The 11,334-nt window shown below is 50.6% G+C and overlaps 1 protein-coding gene across 1 annotated transcript in view; it reads left to right on the plus strand.

Moving 5' to 3' along the window:
* The window catches only part of LOC107967993 (uncharacterized), a 394,524-nt gene extending 386,183 nt beyond the window's left edge, over nt 1–8,341 (plus strand). The window contains exon 4 of the mRNA XM_063792355.1: nt 1,750–8,341. Coding sequence (XP_063648425.1) covers nt 1,750–2,311 — 562 coding nt within the window. The 3' untranslated portion in view covers nt 2,312–8,341. The remainder of the gene's footprint in view (nt 1–1,749) is intronic.
* The last annotated feature ends 2,993 nt before the right edge of the window (nt 8,342–11,334 follow it).

The raw sequence follows: 11,334 nt of genomic DNA on the forward strand, positions 1-11,334 counted from the left end.
GATGCCTCTGGGTAATTCTGCGCAAATCACTTGACCTCTTTAAGTGCCACCTCCTCCCAGCTTAGGTGCACCCCTTCACCACCACAGCCCCTCCCGGCGCCAGCGTGCTGCAGCTTCTCATGCACATTAATGTACACAAATAGGAAAAGTCCTGCCTGTTCCGGATCTCCAAGAATGCTGTAATAGGGCATCTACAGGGGGAGCTCTCTTCTTGCTCTTCTCTGCCTGTTAATGTGATTCTCCCAGGGCTTTATAATAAGTTAGGTATTTAAAGAGGCCCATTAAACCTTTCGATCCACCAGGGGACTATTTATAGCACAGAGCAGCAGTCAGACATTGTGGTGCCCCTACAAAAGCAAGGTTCTACAGCAGGAGAAAGAAAACCTGGCAGGCCTGAACGTGTGTTTACTAGAAGGAATGGAAATCTAGCTCACATATTAAAACTTGTGCTTAATATTTGTGCTTGCAGAAAAGGAAAGGAGTCCAATTCATGGTGGCAAGAATTAATTAGCAAAAGAAATGCACAGCGATTGTAAAAAGAGTTTTACACGTAGATCATAATGTTGTCTTCACTTTCTTTCCCACAAGTAATGCCTATGCGGGTTCACTGATGAGAGGGCCCTATGAGCCATCCAGAGAAAAGCTGCCATATTTCCCTTCCAGAAGACCTGCTTGCAGGCCTTGAATTTTGAGAGGTAAAACTGGACAGCATTCATTTGATGAATAGGTATTGAGCATCTCCTCTGCACACACTGCCTGGCACTGTTGCAGGACCATGGGGTGAAACAGCAGGAGGAAGGAGCCCTGCCCTGGAGGAGTTGGCCATGGGGAGGAAGCCGCCCCGATGTTGTTGCCCACCTGCTTGCCTTCTGCAAGCTGGTTGCTTTTCTACTGGCTGCCAAGAATCTCCTTTTTTGGAAAGAAAGCCAGCCTGGAACCCTCATTTACCTTGATTGGGAGGGAGGGACCCAAGGCCTGGGAGGCAGCCCTGGGAGGCACTGGTCTGAAGGGCTAGACCCTTGGTAAGAACCTCTGGAAGAACGCCTGTCTTCCGGAACCAGACAGGGAGGCGTGCAATGGGGTGGGGTGGGGGGTACTCCCAGCTGCAGGCACCTCTACTCCTAACTATCTGCAAGAGGACACACACACACACACACACACACACACACACACACACACACACCCTGGGTGTCAGAGAAGTCCTCCCTTCCCTGTACCTCCTCCTTCCCAAGCCCCTGAAATCCAGAGGTGCCTGTTTCCAGGCGCCAGCCCTGCTGAGTGGATGTGGGGATGGAGGTCACTGGAGGCCCAGGGCTGGTTTGTTGTTTTTGTTTCCTGTTAGGAGTACTGTGAAGGCTTTGCAGTGCTAGTTTTGGGAAATCTTAGGTTTGGCTTCATCTAACTCCTCTACTGGAGCAAGGCGTGCAGCCAAGCCTGCTGAGACCTCCCCAGGCCACGGGCCCGCGGCAGACCTGGGGCTTGCAGCCCAGCTCAGCACCTGCAGGCGGGGGGACCGCGCGCTTGGCTCGAAGACCCCGCCCTGGTCAGGGGACAGAAAATATGAAATCAGATGGGGAGTTATTAATAACTGTCCTCCCCTCCCCTCTGCCGTGTTTCCTGAATCCGTGCGCTATGCAGGAGGGGGGCGGGGGCGGGGGGAGGAGGAGGGGGCCGTTTGCCATTAATCTGGGAACAAGCGGCTAACCTCGGTGACTGGTATTTTCGCTTTTCTTTTCTCACTTTTCTCAGTGTGGGGAAAGCAGTCAAGCCCGCGCGGAGCGATTGTGAGGGGCTCTGCTGGAATTTGGCAGCGCGGAGGCTTGGAGAGAAGCCCCATGCTGGCTCCCATTCAGCCGGCCCGTTTTCCTCGAGCTTTGGAAGTTTCACTCAGCCGTGCACTCAATGGCTTCACAAAGCTGATTACAAGCTTCAGCGCATTCCTGAAGGAGCCAAAAGCGACGCAGGTGCAAACGAGCCGAGGGAGCCCCTTATCCCGGTGACAGAATGGGACAAGCTGGGAAAGGCTTGGACCACACAAATCCAAGGCTCACCAGGCAGCAGAAAGCCTGCCTTGGGAACCGGGGGTCATTATCCGCCCTATTCAGCGGGGCCCAGGGACCCTGGGGGCCGAGCGAGGCCAGCCCGGGCGGGAGCACCGCCGCCAGCGAGCGCCGGCGACAGGGGGGAACCCCGCTGGGCGCTGCGGCCAGGCCGGGGCTCAGGGCGCTGGGCTGTGCGTTTGCACAAATCTGTGTTCCGGCGGGCCGGTGTCAACCCTAGTGGGGACACGGGAGAAAGAGCACGCCAGTAGGCCACGCGGCGCGTGGGCAGTGCGCAACTTCTATCGGCGTCCAGGCTGGACGGCCACGTTTCAGCCGGTGCCCCCAGGCCATGGACACCCAGCTCCAGGGTCGCTCTGCGCCCTTTCTCCCCAGCCCACCTTTCCCATTGGTCCCCTCTCCTGTCCGAGTGGCAGCGCGGCCCCGCAGGGAGCGACCCCGGGAGGGACAGTGACCGCACGCGTGGAGTGGGGACGGCGGGGCACAGGGCCGTCGTCTAAGAGTGTTCGCATGGCCGAGGACGCTTTCGCTGCGAGTTTGGGGTCGAGGGGCAGTTCCCTCCCGGAGTCATTAACTTCGTCTCCTCGTGCTCAGGGACCAGCAACTTGGTGCTGCGGGCGCCAGAAAGAAAAGGGTAGCGCCTCGCGGAGCGCGCGGGGGAAGACGGACTGCAGCAGCGGGACGCGGGGGCGGGAGGGGCGCAGCGGAGGGGAGCGCTGGGCGGCGGGGAGCGCTCGGGCAGCCACCCTGTCCCCGTCTGGAGCCCCGCGCTGCGTCTAGGAGGGCGCAACACGCAGTCCCCGCGGGGGCCAGAGCTCGGAGCCCCCTAGTGCATGCCCCCTCTCCTCGCGCCCTGTCGAGGCCTCGGCCCTGCCTGCCGTGCCCTGGGCCTGGTTGTGCCCGGGGGTCCCCGCGGGCAGGGCGCGGGGCAGGCAGGGCGCGCGCGCCGACGCTCTTTTGTCTGATAACTAATTTGAGTTAATGCGATCTTTATGTAAAGCTAACAGCGGATAATTGTCTATTTTCTCGCCAACAGTCTCCATCACAATCACTTATCTGGAAACCTGCGGTTGGATTAATCGTTATATTCCCGAGATGAGCGTTGCTGCAATCCGCAGCGAACGCGGGTAGGGACCTGGAGACGCCTCCCGGGCGCTGGCGGGGCCGGTGTGGGCCAGCTCCGCTACCGCCTGAGACGCGGTGTGCCCAGGTGTTGGTGCCTGCGGGCGAGGGCTGTGGGACGCCTTCCCCAGGACTTGCTTGACTTGCTTTTCGCTCGAGTGGGTGGTGCGCGGGTGCGGGAGGCGGAGGGAGGAGGAGGGGTGAGGGGAGGAGGGCCTGTGGGGCTGCGGACCCGGAGCAGCCTGGGTGGAGCGCGGCCTCGGGAGGCCCTGGGTGCATTGCGGCGGGGCCTGGGGGGCCCAGGCGCTGGAGGAGCCGTCGGTGCCGGAACGCAGCGTGTTTCACTTGGGAGAAACGTTGCCCTCGGTCCCTTGCCTCCCTCCTGTTGTCTCGGTTTTTCTGGCTTCGTCCTTCGTCCCACCCACCCGTTGCCACTTCAGGTCCCTCCCCCAGGATCCCCTCCTTAAGGATCCAGGTCTCTGAAAATTATTGGCAACAGTTACACGCCCCACGATTGAAATCCGCAAGAGAAGAGTCCCAGTTCTGCAGGCCGCTCCAGGGCTAGGGGTAGAGATGGTGGCAGGTGGTGCGTCAACTCTCTAGGGAAGAGGAACTTGCATTACAAAGACTTGTCTTTCTGAGCTGAAGTCAAAACAGGGGCGTCAAGCGCGCTCCGTTTGGCGGCGGTGGAGGGGCCGCGCGCCCGCGCTGTCCCAGCCGGAGCTGCCCTGGCTGGTGATTGGAGGTTTAACGTCCGGGCTTCAGGCGCTTCTGCAGCTCAGATTTGCCGGCCAAGGGGCCTCAGTTGCAACTTTTCAAAATGGTGTTTCTGGAAAATAACAAATTCAGACTCAACTGGTGACAGCTTTTGGCTATAGAGAATGAAACTGCTTCCCTTTGGCGGTGGAACTCTTAAACTTCGAAGAGTGAAAGAATACAATGAAATAAAATGCCATAAGATCACTGGATTTTTCAGAAAAAGGAAGACCCCAAATTACTCCCAAAATGAGGCTTTGTAAATTCTTGTTAAAAATCTTTAAATCTCGAATTTCCCCCTACAACATCTGATGAGGGCTTTAAGAGGAAACGAGCAAATCCCACCTCGAGAATCAACAAACCCAAGCTCTGGCCAAGGCTCTCCCCGCGTTTTCTTCTCGTGACCTGGGGAATGTCCCGCCCCATCGCTCACCTGGCTCTTGTCATCTCGCTCATCTTGAAGTGACCCGTGGACAATGCTGCTCCCTGCCGCAGCTCCGCCGGTCACTCAGGCAGAACGGGGTATGCAAATGGCCTGGAGAGGCCGAGGCCGAACACTGCGCCCATTGTCCCGGGCGCTCAAAGCGCCGAGCAGCTGCGCAGACTTTCTGGGCTCGGACCCTCGGCCGCCACGCTAATGTCATCATTGCAAAACATCAGATTTTGAGAACTATGCAGTCTGAATTCATTAGCAGCCTTCTTGGCGAAGGTTCTTTTCCCCGTGACAAGTTTCAAAGTCCAGACCCCCTCCAACGTTGGTAGGGGTAGGAAGAGGAGGAGGGGCCCAGGGAGGGGGGGTCTTTCGCAAGTGGGGCCTCGGGGGATCCCTGCTCTCCTTCTGGTGCATTCCGCAACTTTAAAAGCCTTCCCTGGGGTTCTGAGCGCGGATGTCTGACTCGAATGACCTGAGATTTGGACATATTCCCGTTTTCTCCCAAGTGTTGCTTTAATGTTGCGAGTTTAAATTCACTGAAAGAGGCCCAGATACCAAGTCGAGTGAATTTCATAGACATCATCTTCTGTTTTAATGATCGCGGCAGTGATCGTTTCTGAAGTCATACCCTTTAGGGTGAACTCACAACAATGCATGTCAGAGAGGCTGCGCGCCCTAAAGCAAAACAGTTAAAACATGAGGCCACGCTCCTCAAACTGCAGGATTGCAAGCAGCTCACAAACTTCCAGTCCCCACCCCAAGGCGAGGAGAGTCTCAGTGACTTGAGGACCTGCTTGCACTCCTGCTTTCCACGCCCGGTCCCCTACCCGCACCTGCCCAAGTGGTCTGGTTCCTCTAGAATCTGGACGGTGGGGAGGGGTGCTCCTGATGCCCCGGGATGGGTGCAGGGCGGGGACCAGCGAGCGAGACACAAGGGCGCTAGAACCCAGGAGCGCAAACCACCTTTAGGGCCTGAGGGACGCAGAGGCGGGTGCAGTAGTGTTTCTCAGATTCGTGGGAGGCCGCAGGCGCCAGCAGAGGCAATTTTCCTCCCCTGAGCAATGCTAGTTCTCCTCAGGCCCAGGATCTCCACTAACGTGTCCTTCCACCTCCTCACAGGACTCCAAGCTGCTGTCCCCTCTCTGCCGCATCTGAGGCTGGAAAAACTTCCTAGGAGAAGGCAAGAGAAAGCCACCAGACCAGAGCCGAGGACTAAACTTTAAGGTCGAAGACGGCAGAGGGGCAGGTTCTCCCCTGCACACCCCAAGGCCTCTCCTGCACCCGCGAGGCCTTCCTTGAGCGTCCAGGCCCCCGAAATGCCTGCCCTCCTTCTGACAAAAGGAGGGGGTAGGATGTGGAGGGGTAGTGCAACCAATAATGTTTTTGTAAACACAACAACAGGGAGGAAATCTATTTATTGGGTGTGTCATTTTTGGTGGGGGGCGGGATTGAAAGTGGAGTCATCTAGACCCAGGAAAAAGCTACGGGGTGGGCGGGGTAAGTGGGGGACTCTTGGTAAATGTGGATAATTTTGAACTGGAACACCATTTTGTTTCCTTCCTGGAGAATTGTATGATGTGGCCTGAAGGCTCTGGAAAGTCACAGATCACACCCGGCAGGAGGTTCTTCATGTGTGCCAGCCCCTGGCTGGGCCTGGGCAGCCTTGCCCCCATCCTCTGGCCCCAGCTCCTGCCACCGTTCCTGCCACTCCACCTGCAGACAAGGCTGCCAAAGGCTAGGAACAGGGCTCCAAGCCAGAGGCCGGCTTTTTGGAGATGTGGCTGTGGGAGGGGAATTCCTGGAAGTTGCATAGAGAGGGAGTTTTTGCCAGCCTGGGTCACTGATGGCCAGTCTGGGTCACTGATGTCTCCCCAGGGGTGAGGGGACAGTGCCTGGCTAATCGTGGGTTTCAAAATCTGTCTGTTGAGGGGATGCAGAGGTCATCGTTGGGGGGGTGAAGCTGATGGTCCACGGAAGCTCTGGGCACAGGTTGGACCTCTTTCCTGCATAAAGAACCCTCCAGGGTGCCCAGTGGTTCTGGCCAGCGCCAGAGCCAGTGACGGTTGGCTTGTTCTGGCCTTCCTCCCCTTCTCACACATGCATTCTCTTGCACACGTGTCACACACATTCCTACACACTCAAATTCTCACTCACACAAATTCTCACACACACAAATTCCCAGAATCAATCTCCCACACACACATCCAAGTCACACACTCATTCTTACATGCGATTCACAGATTCACACGATTCACAGATGCAACAGACTCACAGGCATTCACTCTTACATATGACACAGTTGCACACTTGTGCGCGTGCACGCACACACACACACACACGCACTGCAATCCCCTTGCATCTCCACAGTGTCGAAGGCTGGCTGAACACCAAGGCGGCTCTTGGTGGCAGGACTTCTCATGGGAGGGAAAGTCACATAGCTGGAAGGTTACTAGCTTAGGGACATAATTTCCTTGTTGACTATAATCTCCTTATAGAAATTCAACAACTATAGCAGAAAATGGAGAACAAGGACATTTTATTTCTCAAAGTCAACAGTTCCTTTTCTCCTGCAGCTTTGGAGCAGGCTCCTGCCTGAGGCTGCTGAGGTGCTCTGGGTTCTCGCTGTTTTCAGCCTCCAGGTTCAGGCTTTCCTCAGTGCATTTTCCTTGGCTGCCCTTGGACTTGTGTTGTCCGGGGTGGTGGCCACTGGCCCCCAGTGGCTACTGAGCAGGGAGAGCAGGGCCCCTCTGCGGTGAGGTGCTGCTCGGTGTAAAACACACACGAGATTTTCCAGATGCAGTACTCAAAAGCATGTGAAACTCCTCAGTCATCACTTAAAATATTGATCACAGGTTGAAATGATTATATTTTAGATACCTTAGGTTAAATAAAATATATTACTGAAATTTCGCCTTCTTTTTGCTTTCTAAAAATGTAGCTCTTAGGAACTTTGCAATTACCTACATGGCTACTTGTGCGTTATCTTCCTGCTAGGCAGTGCGAGACCTTCTCACAGATCCTTCAGAAATGGCAAAGGAAAAGCAAAAATGGTGGAGAAGGCTGAGCACATGGCCTCGCGGGAGGCCGGCTCAGAGCTGTTCTGAAGTTGCTTTTGTAACAATCTATTCTCAAAGCTCCTTTTCTTTCAATGGGGCAGGTTGGGGGTGGGGGGGGGCATTACACCTTGTATTTTACTTCTCAATTCATTTTCTTTCCATTTTAACTTTAATTCCGTCTAATTACTGTATTGTGAGCTCAGTCAGCAATCTTGCATGAACTCTGCAGTAACTTCTGAAGACTCTTGCTCCAAGTGTTTGATAATGAGGATATGTGCAGGACTAAGGCAACTGTGTGATGTCTGCACAGTTCGAAAGCCCGCTTTCCTGTTACTTTCAAATCTCGGGTCAGCATTTTGGAACTTTTCTGCTTTAATTTTTCCACACACACCTCTCACTGCGACCACCTACCATCACCACAACCCAAAACAAAGCAAACAAACAGAAAGCTTGAGCAAGAATTTACATCTGGGAAAACGCTTCTATTCATCAAGAGTGGAATTCCTTTTTATTCCTATAATTGACTCACAGCTTCAAAAATCTGTGAAGTCATACTTTGGTCACGGAAGTTGCAAGAAACCATATTTGCAAACATTTTATTTTAAAGAAGGTATTTAAAAATATTTTACATATTAGCCACAGATTTCTAGAAGTGAAGTTATAAAAATTAGAAATTGTATTTTGCCTTTTGATGATAGCAAGTGAAAAGAGATTGCTCCAAGAATGTTTTCAATAAATTCAGTATAACTGCAACACAAAAATTCTGCATGCAGGCTTCATACACACACATTATAATTTTATGCATTTATCTTGAGAGTTGTATAATTAATTTTAAAAATGCAACAAAAATGTGAAGTCTACTTTGCCAATAATGGAAATGTCTCATAGATAATTTTGAATACAATTAAAATTTTGTTTTTATCATAAAAGGAACTGTCCTGTTGCTCATTATTAGTATGTTGTCCACTTACTGTTCTATTTTTAGCTAAATTAAATTTAACTAGAGGAAAAAGAAAATGTTGTGCAATACCAAGGATGAGCAAAGTTTTGTGGGTAAACTAATTGAGATGGTTAATTTTGGTATTAACTCTTTGGGCAATATCATTCTTGTTAAAATTTAAGTAAGGAACTAGTAGAACTACTTTATTCCTTAATCAAACTACCTGTTTTTCAAAAAAATTGCCAAAGAAGAAACTAAAAAATTAGCACATATCCTGTTAAAGAGCCATCAACATCCCATTGGAAACTCTAGCACTCTGACTTTGGATGTGTACGATGGTCTGTTCATTTAGTATATGTATTACACAGCCTCATTTGCATCATCACCTTATAAAGCCAGAGAGACTCTCATTTGCTTTCTGTTTTTCTTCTTTCCCCTAAGGACTACAATGGTTATATACTTTCATATATTCACAGATGAGATATTCTGGGTAAATAATCTAAGATTAACTAAATTAGGTCAATGTTCATACAGGGCCAGTGTGATATATCCCTTGTGCTGAAATTATCTGGCGTCAGCTACATTGATTGAAAAAGCACTACAGACCCAAAAGGAAAAAAAAAAAAAACACAACTCTTATTACAAGATGTCTCAAAAGCAGATAAGAAAGCAACGAAGTCTTCTGGTAAATGAGGGACCTTATCTAGATTTTAATATGGCAGTAGGCAAATTACAAATGTTTCTGCAAGTTAGACAACTTGCACGGGAAAACAGACGTTCCTAAAGTTCCCATAATTCTAAGCCAGTTATAGAGTTTGCACATCGTCTGTGCTGGTGGGTTCTTTGTGCTTTTCCTCAAGATACATTCCATATAAGGGCAGAAAAACCATCAAGATTCAGGTCACACTGGCTGGGCTGTTTGACTCACTCTAGGATGGAGATAGCTCAAGAGAGGGACGCCTGAATGTCATTGTCAGAGGGCTACTTTCTGCTTATCTACATATTGTTTACATCTACTTCACACATTGTTTCTCTCTTTCCGAAAACGGCTATTAATATAACAAAGTCCTTATAACAAAACTAAAATGTCAAGGGTTGGAAAAGAAGGTCCTTGAGGCTTTCATACAGAGACCACATTTGCTGAAGTCAGTAGCATAACTCAGCTTGTTTTCACTGGGTAGCCTCTTTAATAATTTTGTAGGTGAGAAAATGATTTCTTTGATCATTGTGATTATCATCCGTTTATCAGTCAAAGTTCACTGAATTGTTGCTCCTGTAACTATTATAATCTATTATCACAAAAGGTATTTAACAAGTTGATAATTTGATAGAATGAACAGAATGGCTGTCAGAACATATATTTCAGAAACAGACACAGACTCATCTAGCAGGCTGCTGCCCACAGAGGATGCCATTCCATTCGAAAATTACTATCTTTAGAGCATATTTCTGAGTGGCAATAATGACAGTAACCTTCATCTTCATCTTCAGGACAAAATTAAATTTCTAATGCATGCCTGGGCATGCAAAAAACTAACAAAATAAAATGAAGAAGGAAGCCCAACAGCCTAAAACTGGAATTTCTGATTGCATTCTAATACAAAAGTGAGTACTTTGAGGGAGAGTATCATAGTTGTTCAAATACTGCAGTGAGCCGCAGCTGCAGGTGGGTGTGGACTCTGAGAAGCAGCTGCTGAAACAAGAATTATATAAAGCAAAATAAGTCAGAGGCCGAGATCTAGAATGAGGAATTAAAAAAAAAAAAAAAAAAGGAAAACATTAAGCTTCATGAAAAACAAGAGAGTTGGAGCTTTGCTCACCCGTCTCCTGTTGAGGTCAGGGGTGAGCTGATGCCCATGGGGTCAATGTTCTCCTTCATGTCTTTAGCTTACCCAGCATTTCCGTCCTGTAGCCAGTGCAGCCTTGCTATAGTGTTTGTCTGGGGCAGGTGAGATGGGGTCACCTGCATCCGTGCAAAGAGGGGTCAGCGAGAATTGAACGTGGCCCATGACCTTTTGCCCTCCTTGACTCTTAGAAGCTTCTAGATGCACCACCATGATTTGACTTCAGGGTCTTGAGCATGAACCCCTATGTGGAGTTGCAGAGAAGCCTTCAGAAGACCCACCACAGGTGTCCTTTCAGTTAGCAGGCTCACTGCCCACTGCACTCCACTGGTTTGGCCTTCCACGCACCGTCTCACTGCTCTTAACCAGCCCACCACCCTAGCCCATCACCCTAGCCCACCACCTTAGCCCACCACATTGGCCCACCACCCTAGCCCACCACCCTAGCCAGCACCCTAGCCTACCTCATGCACCAAACCCAGGACCATCCCAGAAGCAGACACAGCACACTGAGCCTTCCTCCAAGCCCTCCAGTGCTTCTACTGAAGCGTATTTCTCCCCAGAAGAAAACTAAGTCCATTCCTTCTTTCCCGCTGTGCATTTTGTGAGGACGGACTGGATGGAGGCCACAGAGCATGAGTCAGACGCCCATCACACCCGGCTCCTCTCTGATCTGAGACGCCCATCACACCCGGTTCCTCTCTGATCGGAGCAAATCTAAGGTTTGTGGCTTTTAAAAATGTCTATTTCATGTGTTTCTCTGTTAAAGAGGAAAGGTGGCGGCAAGGGTGGGAAGGGCCCTCAAAGCTCCTTTCATGGGAGGATCTTTCTGAAGATCTGTGGCGTGGTCTTTTATTTCTAGTCCAAAAAAAATTAACTGACACCTTCACTGGAGATTATTCATAAGCAAACACGGTAATTTATATTCTTCGATAAGACAGGAAAAGATGATAGGGTAAGAGTTCAATGCAGTAGATGTTTGTCAGGTTATCTACCATATTTATGGTACTTTGCAAAGTGCAGGATACGGAAGTAAAGAAGATGTTGGTCATGAATCATGCTCTCATGAAATTTACAACCTTGTAGCGAAGAGACAGTAAACACTTGTTCAGCAGGACAACTG

Source organism: Pan troglodytes, chromosome 14 (genome assembly GCF_028858775.2).
Source record: "Pan troglodytes isolate AG18354 chromosome 14, NHGRI_mPanTro3-v2.0_pri, whole genome shotgun sequence".
NCBI lineage: Eukaryota > Metazoa > Chordata > Mammalia > Primates > Hominidae > Pan > Pan troglodytes.